This window comes from Rousettus aegyptiacus, unplaced genomic scaffold (genome assembly GCF_014176215.1).
Source record: "Rousettus aegyptiacus isolate mRouAeg1 unplaced genomic scaffold, mRouAeg1.p scaffold_m13_p_15, whole genome shotgun sequence".
Taxonomy (NCBI): Eukaryota; Metazoa; Chordata; class Mammalia; order Chiroptera; family Pteropodidae; genus Rousettus; species Rousettus aegyptiacus.
In genome coordinates, this window is record NW_023416290.1 from 55,045,389 (window position 1) to 55,069,605 (window position 24,217).

Consider the following 24,217-nt stretch of genomic DNA (forward strand, 5'->3'; position numbering starts at 1 on the left):
CCTGACACAGAGGGCGGGGAAGAGCGGGGAGTCTGGCTTGGCTACCTTTAAGAGCGGTTCTGCTTCCGGGGTAGGCTTTACAAACTTTTTAATGAAGCCGGCAGGCTGAGTCTGGGGTAATTTTGTTATAGTTTTGGGGCCAGCTGTGTGTAGGAGAGTCTAGCTTCGGAAGAACACTGTAGGTACCTCCAGTAACGTGTCAGACCAAGGGTCGTCCTCGGTGGTGGAGAGGGTGTGGGAATGGAATAAGGCTACGGCACCCAGTGGCTGCACCTCTTACGCCACTCCCTGAGGCTGATGCCATCCTGTAGTCAATACTTTTCAAGAATGGGGTGCCCCTGTGCAGAATTCAGTGGACCCTTTACATCAAACGGTCCACTGCATCCCCGGTAGGTAGAACGCATGAGTCTGGGAAATGAAAGAGAAAGTAGAAAATGGCCCCACTTACCCCTAATGATCTACTTGGGGAGCCTGTGGTGACAGAGCCTGGAGCCCCGGGCTCAAGTGGCTGTCGAGGTCCCGCTTTCCACGGGCTGAACACTGCCACCAGGCAACACGGTCAGAGTGCTGCCGAACTGTAGAATATGGCATGTTGGGTTCCTCACGCCAAGTGACTAGTAGACAAGAAGAGTCACCAGCCATGTAGGAGCGATACCCCAGCCTGAAAAAGCCATGGTCACCGGAGGGTCAGACCCCTGAGAGGTTAGAATCTGGACCAGGCCATCAGGTAAGCCACCAAGACCAGCAGAGGTGCTGGCTGAGGGTGAGCTGAGTCCAGAACAAACAGAAGAGGGAGACCGCGTGTACCAGGTGCAGCCCAAGACCAGTGGCAGTGGTGGGGACTGTAATTTATCCCATTAACTGTCCTCCTCTACGCGTCCCCGAAGAAGAGGCTCACCAGGATCACAGAACTGCTCTTAGAACTCGTGTGAAGAAGTTCCTAGCGGCACCAAGGGTGGACTGTGGTGGGCCCTGTGGTTGCTGCGAGACGCATGGAGAATCTTCTCCTAGGACTGCTGCTGGCGGACAGCCCTCAGCTGTCAGCCTCCTTTGAGGACCCGACGAGGGCCGTCTCACCCAAGGGCATGCCTCAAGACTGATCGACATAGGAGAATAAACATTTGTAACTCTAACTCGGATATCGCAGAAAGATCGCCCCAGCTGCAGAACCCCCCACATGACTGACGGGCCTCTGCTGACACTGCGTCCCAGCTCACCGGGCTCCTCTCTCTCCCGTCCCATGGGTGCTGATCCCAACAACTTCCCCTGATAAACCCCCTACACACTAATCTCCCTCTCAGAGTCCACTTCTCAGAAGAGCAAATCTGTAACAACCAGAAAGCGCTCATTACCCTTACCGACGCGGTCAGCCTCCAATGTTTGCGGACTGAGTGATTTCATTAATGAATTTAATGAATTTAGTCTGTACCATCCAGACCTATTGATGGAGGAGGAGGATGCCTTTCTAATAGGTAGCTTCCTCCTTTCTTCATTCATTTTATAAATATTCATTGAGCCCCAAATATGATGTAGGCTCTGTTTTAGATTCCAGTGGCAGATAGATAGATAGATAGATAGATAAATAAATAAATAAATAAATAAATAAATAAATAAGGTGCCTTCTCTATGGGGCATCTACTGGGGACCTTAATTTAGACCAAGTAGTTAAAGGAAAACCTCTGAGGAATGATAAACTTAAATGAACCCTAAAGAATGAGGAAGAGTTGGCCAAGAAAAGAGGCAGGCAGCAATTTTTCTGGGGGATTCGGGGGGCGATGGTGGCCCCACAGCATGTGGTAGGAAAGGGCCCCTTCCGTGAGCTCTAGTCTTGTTTACCCTGATGCCCTTGGGGGTTGAGCCCCTTCTAGATCCTGGTGAAAACCACTGGAGAGTTCCACCGAAAATGATTCTCTACCCCTGTGTCTCGGCCCCGCGACTCCTTCCACCTGGCGACGTGCACTCGTCGGGAGGAGCTCTCCCTCGCCAGCCTCCCGGCCACCTCTCCCTTCCTCTCCCCACGTGGCAGATGGCAGGAGGTGGCGGCGGCGGCTCTGAAGGAATTTTTCGGTGTGAGCATGAAGGAGGCGTCCTGTGATGTGATGGTTACTATGGCAATTTTTATTGGGTAATTGGGTTTGAAGAAACATTTTGATTCATCATTAGTTACTGAGCTAAAAATAGCAGCTCCCCAAGAGCTTGTTTTCTGTTCAAATGCATCTGTTGTGCAGGACTGACTAAGTACAGTAGCGGCTGAAAACGGGAGCATTTTCCCGAGTCACCTGTGTCTTGCCACTGACTCTCCAAGGAAGCCCGTATTATCTTCCAAGAAAGATGAAAGAAAGAGTTTCTAGGACCAAATCGAGTAGCCCAATTCATAGAGAAGGTGACTTTGTGTGGAATAACTTTACAAAGTTACCCAACTGTACTATTTAACAGGGGGCGGGGGGTATAAAACGGTTTCCCTGCGCTCTTTTCTCTGATGAGGATACAGAACAGAATGCCTTGAAAACGGCAGCTAATCTGCAGACAAACGTCAGTCAACATCCATAGTAGGCAATGAACATCAGCTAATCTGTTCACAAGGGTTTAGTCTACCCCTGCTTTTCCAAGTGTGCTTATTTAGCATTTGAATCAAATAAAATTTTTTTTTGTCCCAAAATGTAAGTACATGGTGGCTATCAGTAAGTGCAGTGTGTTTTGGTCTACAATGCTGACTTATATACTTTGCGACACATTAGGTAGTAAAAATATAATAAAAGCCAGGAACATAAAATGTCTCCAGCCCTTGGTGACTCACGCCGAACACCACCTCGTTCACAATGTTTGTCATAAATATGCTCATTCTAGATTTGAATCCTAATTCCACCGCTGACCACAGTTAAGCCCGTTTCACCCATTTAAAACGAGTGGAACAATTAACCTTCCAGGATTGTCACAGGATGAAAGACGGTCACGAACGGAAAAGCCCCGTCACCAACCCTGCTACGGTAACGAGCGATGCGAGGGTCTGCTGCTGCACCCCAGCTCCCCCTTCGCTGGTCTGCGAAGATGAGGTATTTACTTAACCTCCGGAAGCCTCAGGCTCCTCACGTATCAAATGGGACGACAATTGTACCTACTTCATGGGGTGTCGTGACAGAGAGAGGAAATTACATAGGGCCCTTGGCCTACGGTGAGCACTCAGTACATGTCAGCTGTGACTGTCAATAGCAATTTCTATTCCTTTCTCCTTTAATGAGGGATTAGATGTCATACTTTATTCTTTTGGACTCCACAGCTTGTGTGACAATGTCATTTATTATGCAAACTGGGACACTTTTGAGCGCGAAAGGAGACAGGCATACATCTGGAGTGTCCCGGACACCACATGAAGTATGGGCCCCCTACCCGTGGCACACACCGCTGGGTGAGGCATAGGCCAATTGCCTGTCTTCATACTCCATTCCGGACGATTGCTTAAGAAAGAGCAGTCACTTCAAATCAGTAAGCGTGCAGCTCTGGGGATGTGTCAGTCAACAAATCAGTCTAAATCCCTCCATCGCCCTACAGGGACACAGACGATAAACAAATGAGTAAAAACATATAGCATTTCCTGTGCACCGATGAAAAGTGCTATGGAGGAAAATAAAGCTGATTAAGAGGAGAAGGTAATGAAGGGAGAAGCGGGCGCCTCCCTTACGTGGGGTCAGGGAAGGTATCTCACACACACACACACACACACACACACACACACACACACACACGCGAATCTCTGATACGGTTATATTTGAGCAGAGATGTAAGAAAGGAGAGCGAACCAGTCAGGTATCCAAAGGAATGATGTGGAGTAAATGTTCCATTATCAACAAACACTCACAGTCAGTAAAAGGGGTAAAGGATGATAAGACATGAGCTAGTCGCCTTTACAGAGACTTTAAAAACCCTCTTCCGACATGCCTACTGTCTGCTCTAAAATTCAGTTTTTGATCTTTAAACAATTCATGACAGATAGCTGTATCCAACTGTTACCATTACAAAAATAGTAGTTAAATTTATTGAGTTTCTCCTAGATGCCTGGTGGTATATAAAAAATATTTTCCCTTACAATAATGGGACAGTATGGGGGTTATGACACCCATGTTTTCGATGAAAAATGTGAGCCTCGAGAGGTGAAGACACCTGTCGGTGCCCACGGCCGGGCGGTGGGGGCTGAGAATGAACCACGTGTGCTGACCGCACACACCCGGCCCCTCTCCCGAAGACTCTGCTTTTAATCTCTACGTCTGGAGGAGAAGCCTGTGTTGGTCTGAGAATGAGAAGCAGCATCCAGAGCCGGTGACTGATGGGAATCCCTTCCCTCATGCATCACTCAGCCCGTATTTCCTCAGTGCCTGCGACAGGCCAGGCGCTGTCCTCCGCTCCGGGATGTGCTCGCGAAAAATGACAGTTTCCTGTCTGTGCCCCTGGCTTGCAGGCAGCAGAGCTAAATTTATTATCTGGAGTGGTAGAAAGCAAAAGTGATTGTTTTGTTTTTGTTTTTTTTAAATGGAGCACTGTAAAGGGGAGAGCAGTGTGGGGGGTGGGCAGTGATGCCACGTGGAAGAGAGGTGACAAATTTAAGTGAGAACGTCAGGGCAGAGGCTCCCCCTGAGAAGGTGGCTTTCCAGCCGAAACATGGAGGAGGAGAGCGAGGGAGCCATGCGGATGTCTGGGTAAAGGACGCCCCAGGCAGAGGGACCGGCCGATGGTAAGGCCCGGAGGGTACTCTCGAAGGACTTCTAGGAGAGACTGAGCTGGAGCTGAGGGAGGGAGGGAGAGAGTCATGGGAGACAGGGCCGAAGAAGGTAGGGACCAGAGGCGGGTCTTGTGGACCCCTGAGGGACCCCAGCCTCACCCAGCACAAAAGAGGAGTCGTGCAAGGTTTGGGGCAGAGGAGGGGCTGACTTGCCTATCTACTCAGCTCAGGAGTTTTCCCCCAGAAAGCCACCGGCCTCTCTGCCCAGACGGGCAGGACACAAAATGCAGGCTGCCTCCTGATTCCTTCTGAAGTTTTTTTATCCCGAAGAATCCCTCTCCTGCCCCCATCCAGGACACTGGGGACAGGAGTCCTGCTTCAGTTCGAAGGGGCCTTTGGTGGCCTTGACCATCCTTTCAAACTTGGAATGCCCATGGTTCTAGAAATCCAAGTTTGATGACTGGAGGCACTCAGATTGGGGTTCCTCGCTCCCACCCTGAGTCCTGTGGACAGTGGCCTTGCATTTCAGCACAGGAAGTATGTTTGTATAACTGCCCTCCATGGTCAGGGGGAGAAACGCTGAGAAGCCAGGATGCAGCAGGTTCTGGGTGTCCTGCGGGTAGAGCTTCCCCTCTCCTGGGGTTTGGGGGCAGCTGCCAGAGGGCGCTGCTCTCACTTGTGCTGCCAGCAGGGGGTCGGCCAGCCAGGGGCGGGCACAGGAACTAATCAGCAATCATGGCCTGATAACAGTTCATTTCCTTTGCCCAGCAGAGTTTTACAAATTGTGACAGAGATGCCATGTGAGAGGGGGGAAAATCCCACTAGGAAGTGAACAGCACAGGAACTTTAGGCTGCCGGGGGTCTGGATGGGACGAGGCCTATCGGGGCTGCCTCCCGCCTGAGAAGCGGCAAGTTACACCACCTGCACGCTAAACAGCAGAGCACTTAAAAATAGAAATTATATTACAAATGCCAAGTATTTTTCTTTTTTCAGTATGAGAGCTCTGAGCGGATTATTTGGGGTCAGTGTTGGTTCAAAGGAAAGAAGTGGGCTTTGAAATACCGGTTTCTCCTTCAACGTTTCATCAAAATAGTGGCTCAGTGGAGTTCCAATACTGCCTCCTTTAACTATTGCTCAGTTTTTAAAGGTCAAAGAGAACACTCCAAGAAAGAGACATCATTCCCATTCTCTCTCTCTCTCTCTCTCTCTCTCTCTCTCTCTCTCTCTCTCTCTCTCTCTCTCTCTTCCCTTTTGGTAAAATACACCACATTGGAGAAATAATGTTTGTATTAAACATAGTCTTTCAAATGTTTCGGAAAGATCGGGTACAATATCACAGCACACATTTGCATTAGCCAGGCAGGCTGTTTGCTGGTGGTGGTGCGGCCTGAGCCTCCAACCAATCTTTACATTTCGGCTGCATTACTCTCCCCAGCAGCCTTGTTCCTTGGTTCAGTAATTACTTACGGACCTGTTCCCAAAGTGGAGCAGACCAACAACGGCAGGGCTCAAAAATCCTTCTCATTAATCTGTCTGTCTATCCTGTTCGTCTGTCCGTTCATCCATCCATCCATCTATCCACCCATCCAATCCAAACCAATCCAATCCAATCCAATCCAATCCAATATTAGTGTCGATTTCCTCTTTCTGAGGTCAACGCATCCTATATGTTTACTTGACAACACAGCTTTATCGAGATTCATCATAAGAAATAAGCAGTAAGAGTAATCACATTTAATAAAATTGGGCATTGCCTCTTTCATGATACCATCTCTTTAAAGACTCTGGAGCCATGAGTATTTTTACCAGCACATAAACTATGAAAAGAAGAGCATCACCTTGGCATAGCGGTTTGGTGCAGGATCACTGGAGCTACAAATTGGCAGATTCATCGGGTCATCGTCCCTTGGTACGATTCCTGTTCAGCTGCTGGTGCTGAGAATATTTTATCTGCAATTTTTAGCCTTATCCAGTACTTGAATCAGAGAGAAACAGTCCAGAAACCTGGCAGAAGCAGCCACCTGAACCCTGGTCCAGCCAAAGCTTATCTCACCTTCTTGGACATTAAAATTCTATTGCCATACATCCTCTGAAAAAGCCAGAAGCACCAACTGGCCTTTAACTCCAGCCCCGTGTTAATACCCTCCCTCCTTCCAGGGCTCCTCCCTCCTGCTCTTCCCTCCCTCTTTTCCTCTCTCCACCATAAACACCAGTCAAGTATGGGATGCTGAGAATATCCTGGTGAGCAAGCAAATCAGACCCATTGCCTCCCGCATTGCACTTACTGTTAGGTAGGAAAGACAGTCACAGGATTAATAGTCTACATACACACACACTGTATGCTTTCTAAGAAAAAGAGGGGGGATTTAAAAATGCGATTAAGGTGCAACCTAAAGGAGGGCAGGAAACTCCCCATAAAAGGCTCCTTGAGCTGAGAATGAGGAACGAGCATCTCAGGCAAAGGAGGAGTAAACATTCAGACAGCCTGGAGACAGAAAAAGGCACGTGGGTCTTCCAAGGAACTGCACGAAGGGCACCGCGACTCTGGGAATGAGAAGGAGATGAAGAAGGCCACCATCGGAGGGAGACGCATCGGATCTGAAAGGTGGGTCCCAGGACAGAGTCCCACCTTTATCTGAAGAGCAGGGTTCTAGGCCGTCATCCTAAGAAAATCACCACGCTGGTGACACTGCGGATGGTAGATTGGAAAGGGTCGAAAGTAGTATCTCCTGCACTAACGTAGCAGGAGCAGAGACACAGGTGGATAGACTTGGAGACATCCAGGACTTGCCAGGAACTTGTGATAGATTGGCCATGGGAGCTGAGAGCGGGGGAAGGGACAGGGATACCCACGAGCTTTCTGGCTGTCGACTTCTGTCCTGTGTTGGGCAGAGTTTCCATCCAATGGGAGAGCAAGGCAGCCTGCTCCTGTGTGACTGTATCCGACTCATCCGTGTTTCAGAAATAATAGCTATTACCGTCTAGTGCTTGGATACTGGTGTTTATCGGTCCAAACTCTTTCATATTCATCAACTCCTTTCATACTTAAGAACAGTAAAGTTTTGACAGCAGGTGTCTTATTCTAATCTTGTTATGGGTGGCGTGCCTGATGTAGAGCAGGCTTCAGGCAGTTCCTTAAGGCCACAGTGTCTATATCCTGGGGTCTGTAGACAACAAAAAGTCAACCACAAAAGCCCGCCCCCCAGCCGTGGATACTCAGGCTATGTAAGCGCCCAGCTCAATCACTTCTAGGGCACGTTGTCAGAAAATGGCTTGTTGATCACAGTTGACATGCACATGTGAAAAGCCAGATAGGCAATTCTGATAAGCGCCACCAAGTCACTAATTAAATATTCAAAAGAAACCATTGTCTGTCAATTAAATATCTCAGTCACTAGTCCCTTCAAAACAAATGGACTAAAATGGCACACAATTTTACAACCCGGTATTGTCCAAACATCATTAAACCACTAGAAGAAATTAAATATTAAATACCGTCTAATAAGTAATTCTCTCAGCATTTGCTACATCATTACTCATATTTCTCTTCCTTCTCAGAGGTCACAGACCTCAGCAAGCCATGTTTGCTACAGGAATTATCATTATCTGATTTTAGGAGACAAACAAACCAAAAAAACATACGAATCCCCACATTCACGTTCATTATAACTCATGGAATAAATACTTTAGAGCCATGGGGAACCTCAAAAATGATTTCATGCTGATAGAATTTTAGAGCTGTGAGGAACTCATTTCGAGACTGAAACAGGTCAGGCAGTCTGTGCATTGCTGTGCCTTATTACATGTCAAACCCTAGGTTAGTCTTTTGATGACTATGAGGTGTGACTTTCAATGCCATGTGCTGTCCTGAGCTCCATAGAGCAGTAACATGATTATAAGGATTGCTACCATTTGGAATACAAATTTCATTTTTCTTCTTCTTCATTACTTTTAATGCATTGCCTCTGAAACTAGCAGAGTTAACTGAAATAAAGTGGCCTTAGAAGATGGTCGGATTGAGGGGCAGCTTTGAAATAAGACAGCAGTGGTTTAGGATACTTTATTAGTTGTATGTCCGAAGGGAAATGATGTAACTCCCCTGAGCTCAGTCTCCTTGGCCTCAAAAAAAAGCAGCAGCAATGCCGATGCTAAGAGGACTGTTAAGGCATTAACTCATCAAGCCTCTGCTATGAGTGTCCTTTTGATGTGGCCATGTCCAGTCCAAGGATGCACAAAAGGACAGAGCCTAGCCTCAAAGAGCACGTGGTTTAGTAGTAGAAACAGACAAGGCAGCCATAATCCCGGTCTTACGTGCCAACTCCTAGTCCTCCTTCAGGTCTTAATCAAGAAATATTTTCACAGTTCCAGTCTAGTTCTTCCTGTTAATTAGAAACGAGGGCCAGGACTCGGGTGAGGCAGGCCGGGTGCCCAGGGTACACGGTAGCAGGAGGTGCTTCCTCTCAGGGCTGTACGAGTGCAAGGTCAGCACCTGAGAGTGAGCGCCTCTCATCTTCGCATCCTGGATGCCTAACTTGCCTCTGTCCATCCAGTCACAGCCTGGCACCAAACCACGTCACCTGGCTTTAAAGCACTTAACCCGGTTCTTATCTTTCTCATAAATAGAGAAGGAGGGACACTATTCATTTGATGTTGACTGTCTGGGGCCATGAACCCCTTCTCACATGAGCTGCCCACCACCGATACCTTAGGAAGGCTCAGCCAAGTGATGGGGAGAGTTTGACTTTGAACTTAGGAGAAAACGAGTTTGCGCTCATTGGTTTTGATTCTATTTCTTGAACTGACAATAGAAAACTAAGTGGGATAATGATTCACAAAACTGAAAACAAAAGACTTATACTCGTAACCATTTTTGGACTTCATGAAGACTGCTTCAGTTAACTGCACTGGGTTTCGATATCCAAAACCAGGCTTTATTTTGGTTGTAGGCAGTCTACGGACAAACTGGCTCCATTAGGATACAAACTGGTCTTTACGTGACAGGTTTCAAGCTGTGGGAAACGGTGGACAAAGCAATGATTCAGTCCCTGTGCTCAGCGAAGTCAACAGTGTTGTTCGACGACCTTCTCTTAGGAGCGAGGCCGACTAGTTGAGTGCTCAAAGTCGCGTAGGAAGGTTGAGGCACCTCTTGCCCATGGCTGCAGCTGAGCGAAGCCAGAGGGCGAACATCTGCCGGTGACTGGAAGGGAGGGCCACTGGGAGGTCAGGTCAAAGAAGCCATCTTGGGTCTGTCACAAAGCAAAGACAGCCTCGGGGAGGCGTTGGTGCTGGGATTCAGAGCTGGGGCGCTGAGGAACCGAGGAGGAAGCCGATGAGAAGGGAAAACCTGCATTAGCACTTGCACTCCAGGCTGGACGGGCCGAGTCTATTTAAAACATTCACGAATGGCCAAACGCCTGTGGATAATACGAATAATTTAGGCTATCTTTTTTCCTTTATTTTTTTATTTTCTTCTACCTTTTTTTTTTTGACTTAAATAATCTAGATAATCACCTGAAATTTTCTACTATAAATTCTTTAATACAAGTCTAGCGAAAACTCAGCTTATGGCTTTCAGCTCAAAGCACTTCACGGGATAATTTTGGGTGTGTTTTTCCTGTGTTGACCAGAGAAACCGACTTCTGTTCTCTCACTGGTTCTCATTTGCTGTGGATGACTGTGCGATCAAGGAGGAGATGGTCCTGGAATATTCATTCATTCCATTCACGTAGAAGTGTGGTATTCGAAGCCACCCATGGGCCAGGTGCTACGCTAGGTGGTAGGGACCAAAAATGAGTAAGACACAATCCTTGACCTCCCTGGGTTCATGGCCTGGTAGGCACATGGGCACGTTATGTTGCTCTGATGAGGGAAAATGCATCGAGTGGCAATGTGCCAAGAAGAGGGAGTCAAGCCTTGCGCAAGCACCTTGTCTGCCCGCGCTTGTGTGCGGACGGGTGGCCTGGAGCTCCAAGGCCAGCTGCTCACTTTTTGTCTGGGGTCACTGTAAACACAGAGCGACCAGAGTGCCTGGAGCTGCAGATCAGCCTGACCTTCTCCACACATGGCAGAAGCTTCCCCATGCCAGGTCTCCTGATCACCAGGGGCGGGTGATAGGTAACTATCCAACCTCTAAGCCCTTCCCCACAGCCCCTTTATGTTCATCACCAGGAAGGAATGTTCATCTCCATTTACAATCTCTTCTAGAGTCTGATCTTTCTTTTCATGCAACTCCTAAAAGAAATCTACTGCAGCTTCGATTTGTTTGTTGTTGTTGTTGGTTTTTTGTTTTTGTTTGTGTGTGTGTGTGTGCTTTAGAGGTCTGTAGTAAAAGCAGCCCAAGACTTGTCTTTCAGTAAAATATGTACTGAATGCTGTGCTCCAGACCTGTTCTAAGAGCCAGGCACAAACCTCCCTCCTCTGCACCAGTTCAAACTCCCTCCCAAACCATTCAAGTATCAGCCTCGTTACAGCAACAACCTTGCCCGTTTAGTGCACACAGCTTTGTTGCAAAACCCAGAACCCAACAGGCAGTCAACAAATACTTGTTGAACAACTTACCTAATCCACCTCATTCTCCCCTTCTTTCTAATACAATCTTGAGTTTTTGAGGGGTGGTAAAATCTAATCTCTGTTTGCCATTCTCTCTTGCTGAGAAAAGTGGCCTTGTGTCAGAATTTTGGTCCCCAAAATATAAGCAGACATCGCCGGGCAGGGGATTCCAGAAGAGCTCCTAAAGTGGCATCCAACTCAGTTGGCAAATGTCCTTTGGCCATCTTGGCCTCTTGCCCTTTGTCCTCTCCTTCTTCCTGCCTGCAAAGCAGCCATGATGGTATGGACATGCAGCCAGTAGCTTTTGACTGACCTTGAGGAAACAACCGTCACACATGGGAATCTCCCATGGGCCATCCCTTGTAGACTACAGTACAGCTTTCCCTTGAATAATCCTTTGACGGGGAGTTCAGCACTTCAAAAAGCAGCCCTTTGAGCGGATCTGTTACAAAGCCTAGGTTTCAGGTGAACCCAAATCTCTGGTGCTATAGCAACCACCCATGGGTCTTTACTCTGTTCTAGAGGACGACATAACATACGTGGTCTCTCTACATTATAAAAGCACCCCCAAATATTTGAGGATACCCGCCCTCTATCCTCTATATCCCTTCTAGCCCCAGACCTCTCCATGTTCTTCTTCTTCTTCTTTTTCTTCTTTTAGTCCAGTTCTGTTAAATTTTTTATGCTTCATTTCTTCTTCCCATGTTCTGAGTTAAAGAAATACATATGTTTTCCTTATGCATTCCCTAATTCTTAGTCATCTATTTTATAAGCAACCACATGTATTCAGCATTAGATCACACACAAAAAAGAAGAAAAGATTCTGAAATGGTTTACTCCAGTCAGCTGGAAAGGCAGCTGACACAGGACAAGGATGTTTTGTTTACAAAATGGTTCAAAAATAGTTCTGGATTCGTGTAAAAATTTTATACTGGCATGTACTTTGTATAGAGATGGCAGTTTTAAAAATTTACTCATTTAAAAAAATCAAAACATGAATATGATTTAATTTCACATCAAGCTCGTGTCTTCACCATGAATGATTTTATCATTCCCTGATTTAGGTGAATTTCAGTCTTCGAACAAAGAGTTTAGGCAAAAAAGTCAGAAAGTGGTATGGAAGGGATAGAAAACCCTAGTAACTAATTACTGTGCGAGGGATTGTACATGTTAAATATGCGATCTAGGTAAATGCAGTTCACATATCAAGTTCACATGCCCAATGAGAGTCCATTGCAGAGATGTCTAAGAAACAATGAAGTGCAGGTCTATCTGACAACGAACACGTTGAGTTATCACGCCAGTTCATTGATGGAGAGGTGGTCACACCATTGCATTCAATGTCAGAATGCAACTTGTGTTCCCCCCAGGATGCGGCCAGGCCTCCCTTAAAATGTCTGGCAATTCAATGGTTAATTCATCTACTCCACATTCTTCCTCTACCCTGCAGGGCTGACTGTGAAAAATCTTGCAGTGAGAAAAGCTGGCTTCCAAGTGCTGCTTAAGGGACCTGACTTCTTAAAATAGTCCTTCATAAACAAAACTCGCATGAGATCATCTGAGTGTGTAAATCCAGTTATGCTTCCTGGGGAAGCACGGGGCAGATCATTCTGGCTGCTGTGGCCGACTAGGTAAAGCAGCTTCCTCGGCCAGAGCCCCAAGAAAGTGCCCGGGAAGAAATGATTTACAGAACCCGTTCTCTTGCTAACTGAGGTTCAAATGGATAGACTACAGAAAATTCGCCAGTCTTCAGTTTCTGCCACCTTGAATTCCAGCCCAGAGAGAGCAAAGAGCACGCTTCACAAGCCACGTGTCAAGGGAACTGATACGCTGCCCAGCCATGTTTTCTGGACCTGCTGTTCTCCCAGGGAATCAATATTGTGCCCATTTGTTGGTGAGAGGGCAGGTTTGAGATGGATGTTGCGAGTGCCTCCTAAGTTCTGCAAATAAACACATGTAGGACCGACTGAAATAGAGCCACTTGTGAAATGAATAAATTAGCATCCTAAGAAATATTTAGACAACAGTGAAATATCACATCAGCATGATTGTAGTAGTGTCCTTTGAGTACACACTGTTGGCAGCACTGAGTTTGGGATAAACTTTTTTTTTTTTTTTTTAAAACAACTTTCCTTGACATCCTGGCTTTCATTTGTTTCTGAGGCGCCCTTAAAATGCCATCAACCATCAAGGTGTAACTATGACTAATGTATTTGTCCTACTTAGCATGACATTGCAGCAGCTGCTCCAGAAGTAAAGTCCCCCCCCCCAGTCTTCCCAGTTCTAATCTAATCATGCTATGACCCACTGATAGCAGTCAGGTGACATTGCCAGATATATGGCAAAACACATTTATAATTCGATCTCGCAAACGCGTACCCTACAATCATCTTACAACTCCCCATAAATCAGACGCCATGTCTATTTGCAACTCCAGGGCAAAGGTGTCTAAAATCAGGCTGATTGGATTTAATTGGTCATTTTGGAAGTCATTAAAAATATCCTTTGCAAAGTCTACTCTCTATCCACTGCCATCCCAAAGGGAGAAAAGAAGGAGAAGGTAGAACCGAAAAGGACAGTCTCTGGGTATTTTTCGCAAGAAAGAATATTTCCATTTTCTGGCATTCGGAGGAATCTCTTGGGGATGTTGACACTCAAATCTGTTTTTGAAAGTCATTTTCTCAGACATGCTGGGACGAGGCAATTATTATTTTTTAAGCCTACATAAATTTGCTAAAGGAAAATGTACAGAAAGGGAGATATTTGGGGTTTCACAAAACGCACACCATACCTAGTGAAGTGCACTCATTTAATGGATATGTGTGTGTTTTGAAGTGAGTTGCTACGTTGATATCAACTACCAAAGTGAAATGATTTAAATTACATGTCATCTGCTGTACATTAAGTAGGCACATGATTCTCTGACTTGATTTGAGTAGCAGACTTAGAGAACCTGTACGCTTACATTTAAATTGTTCAGATAGGAGTAGAGAGGTTGATAATTCCATTATACTCACTTCTTCCTTACTGGGAAGTCAATCCTTCCTTTAAATGGTTGGAAGTGCATTTGAAAGCACACACAAAAGCCTGTCCCCACCCCCCTCATCCCCACCTATTATTCATACCATAAGCCACTCTCTTACACAGTATAAACAGGATGTTCCCCCCCCCCCCCAAAAAAAAATGATTTTTAAAAGGCCAAATAGTAAGCTGAAAGTCCTGGCTCTTAGTCGAGTTTAATGACCACGATGTAATTAAAACTTTTCTGGCTCTCGTCTCTACCATTTGGTGGGATGTGTGTAAGACAGGTACGAAGACGTTGCATGGCGAATTCCAGTCTGACAGCATGACCTTGAGCGCTAACCAGCCTGGACTCGCATACCTGGCTGCCTGTGCTCCTAGAGTTATCTTGGAGAAATCACCTCTGCTCTGACACTTCTGCTTATCTACCTCACCAAGCAGTTACAGGAGACCAATTAGCCACCAGCTTTAACATTTTAGAGTTGTCCTAGAGGAAAGAATAATACAGCAATCTTTCTGGTTGCCCATGCTGCCTTTCGGTTTTCCAATAACTAAATGATTTTCACCATCTCATCACTAATGAGCTGAAGAATGAGCACGAAATAAGTTTCAAATGTTAGGTAGCTCATATTATCGTCACCAGCAATTAAAATAGAGGGAAAAATGCTAATTATGGCAACAGGGCTTGGAATTTATCTGCTCCAGTGAAAGAATCCAGCAAATATAACCTTATCATTGACATCTGATTGATACATATAATGTCCTTTGGTAATGGATATACTCATCCAGCAGGGTAAATAATTTGTTTAAGATGTAGAGAAGAACCTGTGTCTCGGAGGGACCCCGGACAAAGGCACTGGCATCAGCGGACTAAATCTCTTTCACGAGGCTGGTTTAACCAGGACTGAGGGAAGTAGCATTGCAGCCCCTAACTGAAGTGTTCCCTACAGCTGAGCTTTGCCAGCGTGAACATAACAGGAGCGCTGGGGACTGGGCTCTGGACCTTCTGAAGTTTCCTCGGTACTGCCAATGCCGCTTTGGACCTAGAAAATATGTGGGTGCTCCCATCTGCCCTGGACAATAATCCCTGTTCTTGAGTGGGAAATCCATGACCTCGGTGAACTTCTCCGTTCACTGAGTGGAGCAAACATAAACCATTTCTTCGTGGATGTCAAGGGACTTCCTCAGTGACCCCTTTTAAGTTCCATCTTGTACCCACAGTGGAAAACACACAGTCATCTAAACACAGGACGGTGTCTCTTCACACAGGGCATCTGCAGAGATGTGCAGTTTGGCTGATACCCTGTCCAGCCACAGACATAATTCCCTTCAAAGGGGAAGAGGAGAAGTGGGTTCCCGAAGCTCGGATTAAGGGAAGGCAATCATTGGCTCATTTGTTACTTTTGCAAATGACATTTTCAGTGAAGTGAAACAGCTCATGTGTGTTGATTGCATACACGTTCTAGTTTCCTGCTTCTCGAAAATGCTCAGTTAAATGTGAGCCGTTTTCTTAACGGGAATCAAGATTAATGTAAAGCAAGATGATATCCCAGTGTTTGTGGCCTTCAGTTCACAAATTTGTCTCCAGCTGAGAAAGATGATGGGCTTACTACGAAGAGCCTATTCCCAGGAATTTGGTCCTTTTTCTCTCATAATTTCCCTTTGGCTTTTTCATTAAATGCTATTTCGTGTGCTACATGGGATATGACTCTCCTGAGCAGTGAAACAGGTACCCCTCACTCTTGAGCCATTTCAAGTGCTCATGTGTTTAGAGGAACAAGCCCTAAAGGGCTTCAGATCAATTCTGGCTCTGGAGCTAGAATTCAAACACTGCTCTCACCACCTGTCAGACTCATCATCTTTGGGACATCCCCTTAAGGTTTCTAAGAATCAGGCATTTCTTCTCTAAAATGAAAACGGTGACACCATCTTTTTGTCATCATTAGATGTGATAACCTACGTAGTTTACACGTAAAAGACTATAAATGGAAGGGATTGTTATTGTGCTTTGATTCCTACAAAAGTGTTTACATATAAAAGACAGCCTTACGTAAACTTACGTGTGTGTGTAGAAAGCTTCCACCAACACAGCATCAGGGAGTGTGAGTATTTTATAATACTGCCTATGCAGTGAGTGGTCTTGTTCATTCAGTGGCTGTTGAGTACCTACTATGTACCTGGCCTTTTTCAAGGTGCTAAGGATAAGGTGGTAAACGTGACAGACAACATCTTAGCCTTAAGGTGGTGCTGACAGTCTGAGAGTGTGGGGGCAGGGGAAGGAAAACAGTAAATATAAACCAAGAAGATAATTTTCAGAGAGTGTATGTGTTCTGGAGAAAATAAGACACACGCAGTAAGGAGTGGCATTAGAACTGAGTCTGGAATAATGAGAGTGTGTCGATCATATGAAGACTTGGGAAAAATCATTCCAGGCAGCAGGTGCAAAGACTAAGAAGTGGGCAAGAACCTGAGATATTTGAAAGACAGAAAATGGACAGTGTATTAGAGGCCAAGGAGGAAATATAATTAGAGAGAAGCAGCAACCAGCTCCAAGGCTCGAGGACGCCATGGTAAGGGGTTAGGATTTTATTCTGCTTGTTGTGCAAGGTCGTTAGCAGGTTTTAAGCATACCGCGTATACTACCAAAAAGGGAAAACGAAACAGTACCTATTCAAAAAAATCACAGGGTTTTTGTTTTGTTTTGTTTTGTTTTGTTTTAAGCAATGAATTCTCCACTTCGTCCATCCGCAGGCTCTAAGAACCTCTAGAGGGCGCCAAAGGAAAACGTTTTGCGCCAGAGACAGACAGGTTCTTTCAGCACCTAAGGGGAAGGAGAGCGCCCTGGTTGTTCCTCAGAGAGCGATGACAGACTCACTTGCGAAACGGTAGTTTGTCTATAATTCCTACCCAATAGGAACGTTGAATCGGCTCGGTCTGCATGTACCGGGACCTTGGCTTCCACAGTAAAGGGTTGTTTATGATGAGATGTGAGCGGGAAGACATTTGGGGGTATTTTTATTCCACTGCCATCTGGTAGTATTTGAGTAGAGTATAAAACAAATATGGAGCCAAAATTTGCTTTCTGGATTCCTTTGGCAAGAAAAGTGTCCCTATATTTAGAACTCAGAAAATATTCATCATTGGCCACTTAGGATGTGTTATTCCAAATACTATTCCAAACTGACTTGATGAAGTCCTTTAGTAATGTGTACCAAGGAAGGCTCGTGTTTGAAAAGCAGTTATAATAAATGGATTTTTTTATGAAACTGATCAGATAACTATAATATATTGTGAAGGCAACTCATAGTGAAATAAAGAGAAGGGAAGAGAAAGAAGAGAAGAGGGGGGAAAAGGGAAGAGAAGCAAGAGGGGAGAAGAGAGACCTGCCGATGTCTAGGTACATAGTGAGGAAATGAAAAAGAAAAAAGAATTAGAGAGCTTGGAAGAAAGAGAGAGACTCAGACAATATTGGGGTTCATATCCATATGCAAATAAGATTGAGAAGCACAGTTAAAATATAATTTTATACAATCCCAAATCGAGTCGGATGTGGGTATTAAAGGTTCCCGATGATTTTGAGAAGGCATCCATTCTTGTCTCTAATGAGGGAAAGTTCAGCTGGTCAGCCGTTACTAACCGAGGCTCTCATCATCATCCCATCTCATGCCTGATGATCACGGCCACATACTTGATAACCCTCTTTGCTCTGCCTAGGAAGCCTTCAAAAAACACTGTAGAACCATCCGACGAGGTATCGAACGTGAGCGAATGGAGAGAGAACCCTCGAAGAGAAGAGAATCCCAGGTTGCTCAGAAGCCCAGAAGGTCAACAATGGATAAAGCACTCTGAGGGGGCCAGCGCTCTAAACAACATGGGCGATTTTCGGAGGTGTCATACCAGTTTATCCTAAGAACCCTCCATTCGAACCTGACCACAAGGAAGAGGAGTGTTTAAGCTTCCGATACAGCAACAGTGGCACAGAGGCCGAGGCTAGAGCAGCAATATGCAAAGCAGCCTCCTGCCTTCTATGTGAAAACCCTTCGGCTTCCGTTTTCCTCATTTTTACAGAGAAGTCCCCAAACTTCGTGTCCTGCTACCTGCCAGGCATTTGGCAAGGAAAGTGGCAGGCCATTAATTACCTACTGGTTTTAATGAACTTAAACAATAGAAGTCCTGTCTACCTTCTCCTTCACAGACAATGGGAACTTTATTCACATCCATATTTAATGGGGAAAGATAGGAAGAAGGGGGCGGGGGGGGGGGGAGAAAGGAGAAAGAGACCTAAGAATTGGGTTCCGCCTAAAAATGTCAAACCATCTACATCACAACACATCTTTTCAATTAAGCAAAACTTGCATTTTTGGCCAATGACAGCCCCCCCCCCCCCACACACACACCAGCACCAATTCCTGAGGTTGATTTATTCAAAGCACTGGGGTTGGGTTCTGTAAAAAAAAAAAAAAAAAAGATCTCATCTTAGATCGCCAAGGCGATGAAGAATACTTAGCTCCATGTGTCACTAGACTGTCTGAAGGATTGGGCGCAATAATGTAAGCATGGTTGCAAATATCAGCAATTAGTATGTGTTTAGCAAATGTTGATTCCTTGCAGAACTGAGGACTTGATGCACAAAGATACACAGAAACCCAGCTTCGAACCCCCAGGTCTCTTCCAATACCCTGCTGCGACTCCCATGAGTAAAGCTGTTAAGGAATGGGCCACCTTCTCCGTCGGGGACTCCTCCTCCCCTTCTGTCTCCTGCCCCAGAGGCTGCAGACCTTGGGGCATGTGTGCCAGCAGAATGAAGCCTATTTCTTAGCTGCTGTCAGAGAAGAATTACTCACAGAATCAGAAAAAGGTAAAGTTGGTAGAAACTTTAGAGGTCGTTTAGTTCCAATTACTCTAAGGGGGGAGATACACCGTCCACTATTATCCAGGACCTCCTAGGGGCAAGGCACTGTGCCAGGCTGGGGGAGGGCACTCCGAGTGAGCGGGCAACTCTGCCTCTCAGAAAGCTATTTCGAAATAACATAGAGGAGGCAGGGGGAAGGGCAAAGCAGGCAGAAGTTACCTGGTTGATGGAAATGACCGCCAGCCGGGGGATGACCACTTGGAGGACCACCTGCAGCAAGGAGGTGCCCAGGCCTGCCACGATGGCCCAGGCGAGCGGCAGCGGCAGCATGCTGTAGGTGGCGAAGAGCGTGAAGAGCACGTAGCCGATGCCGTCGCCCAGAAGCCCGTAGCCAAGGCCTGCTGCGAAGATCTGGGTGGTCATGGCCACCCAGGTGACCACGCCGCTGTACTGCAGGTACGTGTGCGAGGTGGTGTCCTTCCTGACCACCACCAGGGCGCAGATCACCACCTCGATGCCCGTGAAGAAGCCCAGCAGGATGCCCTTGAGCGGGTCCATGGGGGCCGAGGCCAGGCTCAAGTGGAGAACCAACAGGGTGAGTTTGGTCAGCACGTCCAGCACATTCATCACCACCTCGGACTTGCGCCTCTGGCCCAGGAAATAGCGCTGGTACAGGCGCTCCAGATCCCGGGACTTGAACGAGTTGCGCAGCGTGGGAAAAATGACCCCTCGGTAGCTGTAGCCCCCACTGAGGAAGAAATCCGAGTTGCTCGGGGCGCAGTCGAGGTGCAGGAAGCCCAGGTCGCCCCCGCCCCCGCTGCCGCTGGCGCTGCCGCTCCCACTGCGTTCAGGGAAGACTTTGGTGCTGCCGGCGCTGTGCGCTCGCTCCCCGGGGCCCAGCGAGTAAAGGGGCAGCGCCGAGTCGCTGGACAGCTGCGAAGCGTGGTGGTTGGGGCCGCCTGCCGGCTCCGAGCCTTTGCCGGAGCCTGCGCTCCCGCCGCCGCCGCCGCCGCCCCGGTGCCCGTGAATGAAGCGCTGCTCGGTGATGTGTCGCACCGCCGTCTGCCAGAGCAGACGCTGCGGCCGAGAGCCGCTCCCGCCGTCGCCGGCCGGGGGCGTCGGGTGGATGGTGTAGAGTTCCTCGCTGCCGCTCAGGCAGCGCACATCGGAGAGCTCCATGGCTCCGGGCCGCAGGATGCGAGGCGCGGGGCCGGCGGGAGGCGGCTGGGGGAGGGCGTTCCTCACGCCCCAAAGGCGGCCTGGTAGGAGCTCAGTGGCGGACCCTTCTGTCCCCGGCCGCCCTGTTGCAGGAGTCCTGGGCAGAAGGCCCCCTGCACGTCAGGTCATAGTGCGATCCGGGGCAAAGGGCGCCTGTGAGATCGCCGCAGACCCCCGCGTCCTTGCGCGCCGCCCGCGCGCTCACCCGCGCAGCTTGGGTGCGCGGCAGCCGCGGCTGTTTGTCCACAGAAGCCGCGGCGCTGTGAGCCACGTAGCCCCCTCCCCGGGCTCAGGCTGCTCTCTGGCTCTTGGCTCAGCGTCTTGGCGCAGCCTTTGCTCCCCCACAGGCGCCCGGGCGCCGCGCTTCTGCTGCGCGCCGGGCGGGTCCTGGCTGCGGCACTGGGCTCCGGACGCCCACGGCTCGGCGGCTGCCGGGGGCTGGCCTACGGTGACCGGCGGCGGCGATGGGTGTGAAGTTAGCGGCTGTGGCTGGAACAGAGCCCTTCGGAGAACTCCATCGCGCCGGGATGGGGAGCCGGGGCGGAGCTGGGGGCGGGAGCAACGGGCGGCGAGCAGTGGGGGGGACTGTGCGGTGGCTGGGTGCCCTGCGGGCGGGTCGGAGAGGTGGTAGCCTCAGGGCTAACAAGTCACCAGACAGTTAATTTGAAGGAGGAGGTGTGCTGAGGCACCCTTCTGGGCTCGTTTCTGGCTATCTCCACCTCCTGCGCCAGGACTAATAGCGAGGCTCTGGCTCCGGCCGGACGCATCCCTCCAGGCAGGAGGAGGGCCTCAAGGTCCCAGTCGTGGCTGTAAGGCGAGGTCAAGTCTTCCGACTGTGTTTCCGAGGGGTCGCGACACACAGTTCCCATTCCCCTCACTTCGCTGTTGGGAATCCTTCTGGCCGGGAGCTGGGAGCAGCGGGAGGCGGGGGCAGGCGACAGCGGGGTGGGCTCAGAAGCCAACAGATCGAAGAGAAGCCACCCGTGCGGATACGAGGCGTGGTGGGTGCGGCGGGTGTAAGGTCTGGGCGAGGTAGGAGACCCGAGGTGGCCAGGAGGTCGACAGAGACGCCTCGGGGTCCAGGGAAGCGTCGCGTGCCACCCTGGCGCTCTGAAGCGCGCTGCGGACGACAGGGAGGAATTTGGAGACCGGTCAGCTGGGTCAGACACCCGCGGAGACTTAAACCCTCCCTCGCGCCAAGCCACGCCCCCGCAACAGGGGTGTGGGTGGAAGCGGTGGCGGGGACGCGGCCCCCAGACCTGGTCCGAACGCCTGGGGTCCCGAAGGCAGCGGCTGGGGCAGAGGGCGGCGTGGCAGAGGGCGGCTGCAGGCCGGGGCGGGCGGCGGCGTCCCCGGCCTCGGCCCCGCGCGCCGACCCCGCGTTCCCGCCGGCCGCGCAGGCCGGGTCCGCGCGGCTCTTTTTCGAGCACTGGCCCGGGTCCTCCGCAGGTGCGCAGCCAGGACTCGTAGGCCGCTTTGCCCACGGACTCCCAGAGCGCAGTGCGCGAAATTAAGGATGTCCTTTCCGCTCTCCCCACCTCGGGGTCTTTCGGCAAAGCCAACTTTCGGGCTGAAAAGCAAAATATCCCAAGAAGCCGCAATTGTAGGAGCAGGCAGCTTCCTGCGGAGTCTCTTTACTACACCAATCCGGAGGGGTGGAGGGCGCGCCTGGCACACCAAGTTTCTGCCGGCTCACAGGAGGGGTCTAGGAGGATGAGCGGAAGGCGTTTGCAGCGCCCGCTGGAGCCTCGGTTTCCCGCCCGCTGGGCTTCGGCGCGCGGATGCGGACAAAGCCTTCTGGGTGCTCGGGGCAGCCAAGGAGCAGCGCCCCACAGACCAGCGGCTCCAGGTGCGGGGTCCGCACGGCGAGGGCGGCTGCTGCAACCCTGAGCCTGGCTGCAAGTGGCGGAGCCGCGGTGGCCGCCACCTCCGCCACCGCGACAGCGGTTGCAGTCCGTGGATCCCGGGCCCTGAGCTCAGTCAGCTGATGGCCAATGACGTCAGGCCCTGGGCGCTTTCGCGGCTCCCTGTGGCGTCCCATGAAAGCCTAAATGACCGCTTCGCCGCCCCCTCTGCCCCTCTGGAGCTGGCGAGGCTTCTGCGCTCGCGAGCAGGAACCTCCCGCCCCCTGCCTACCTTGGGCAAGAATAGTTCTCAATGCCGCCCCCCTTCCCCCATCGCCACTACGACCACGCACACCACCTCCAGGGTTATTTGTGTTCCCCGTGTCCCAGAAGCACGGATTTCTTTCATTTTCCTTTCTTTTACACACACACACACACACACACACACACACACACACACACACACGTTTCGGTTTACACCCAGAACTGGCCTTGCACAGAGAACCCCAGCAGAGGGAAGAAGCCTCTAACATTTCCCCAGATCCCTAAACGGTAGATCTCTGGGATGTGATACACATCCTGGAAAGGACCCTCTAATCCCAGGCCTTTGGAGTTGGATCCTACCATCCATCAAGAAAGAGAACAAAACTAAACCCTCCATCGGAGACAGAAAGAAGGTCGATTCTATTTTTAACTTAGTTTTCAGATGAATTCCTTGAACTGTAGGATTTCCAGAGTAGCTGGCCTATGCTAGGGGGCCAGGGCCAGAAGTTAAGGGCAAAGCACCCACAGAACCTCAGTTTTGCAGTTATCTAGATCTTAATGAAATAATCCCAGGAATTGTAGATCCCTGAGAATGGAATGCAATGCTCGCTTCTTCCTTCCTAAATTGCTTGGACTCATCAGCCTCCGTCAGCTGTCCTAAAACTCTGGGGTGGGTATCTAGTCTCTTGATTTGAGGAGGCAGCCCAAAGAAAGCACAGGGCTGGGGAGTGAGGGCGGGGGGCGGGGGAGGGAGGCATGTTCCTGAAGACCCTAAGGCAGGACAGGTGGGGAGCTGTGACCTCTCTCTGCCTACATAGCCACAAGTCAACTGTGCTAACGACCATATTAGTAAACTTGGCAGTGGAAGACACCTCTTTATTTTCTCAATTCTTTCTCCTTGGGAGCTTGAGAACTCAACCTGAATAAATGACCAGTTGAATGCAGATGGAACTTTCCTATGAAAATCTTCCTCCTGGACATATCCCAGGATGATTTATTCAGCAGCAAAAGGAAGCGTGCCAAGGAGGGGGAGATTGGACCCAATCAGATAAAATGACTCAGGCTGAAGAATGAGCATAGCATGGTACAGAAAGAAACTCAAAAGAATTTCATGAAGTCAGAGGTTGAAGCAAATGTATCAGGGAGAAGACAACATTGCATCTGGTCAGCTGGCTCCTCTGAACTTTCCTTTGCTGTCGGGGTGTGAGGATAGCTTGCTTTACCATAAGAGCATGGGCGACACAATTAGATTCAAATGTTATTGGGGAGACACAGTGCCATTCAGCCCAAACGGCGGTCTGTTTGTGAATGACAGCATTGGCTCTGCACAAATATTGAGTTTTTTTTTTTTTTAAATACAAACCACCAAATAATTATTACTAAAACAAGAGATGTCAACACACTGCTTTGAGGCTTCGATGGACTTATCATGCTTTCATTTATTCCTGCATATTTATTATGGCCAGGACTCTACCATGTTCCAAGGACAGGATTTTGCCAAGTCCCTTCCTCTTGGAATTTCTCTCAATTTCTCTCTTCTCCACTTCCTTCCCTCAAACACTACCTGCGTCATCCTTCATAGCCTGAGCACTGTTGTCCTTGCAGAAAGCCTTTCCTGACATCCCCAGCGAGAACTGACTTCCTTCTCTGTTGTCCTCTAGTCTGCTCTGGGTACTTCCAGTGTGGCCCTAGCACAGGGGCTTGGCTACACCTCATCTGCTCACTCATTTGGCTCACGCCTACCCACCAATCAG

At 49.0% G+C, this 24,217-nt stretch overlaps 1 protein-coding gene across 4 annotated transcripts in view; it reads right to left on the reverse strand.

Moving 5' to 3' along the window:
- Nucleotides 1-22,334, reverse strand: part of ADCY8 (adenylate cyclase 8) — a 143,596-nt gene extending 121,262 nt beyond the window's left edge. For 2 of the 4 annotated variants that reach the window (XM_016119826.2, XM_016119825.2), the window contains exon 1: nt 19,357-21,646. In XM_016119826.2, coding sequence (XP_015975312.1) covers nt 19,357-20,316 — 960 coding nt within the window. In that variant the 5' untranslated portion in view covers nt 20,317-21,646. Of the gene's footprint in view, nt 1-19,356 lie in introns of all 4 variants that reach the window. The other 2 variants (XM_016119822.2, XM_016119823.2) reach the window with 2 other exon arrangements.
- Nucleotides 22,335-24,217: the final 1,883 nt, after the last annotated feature.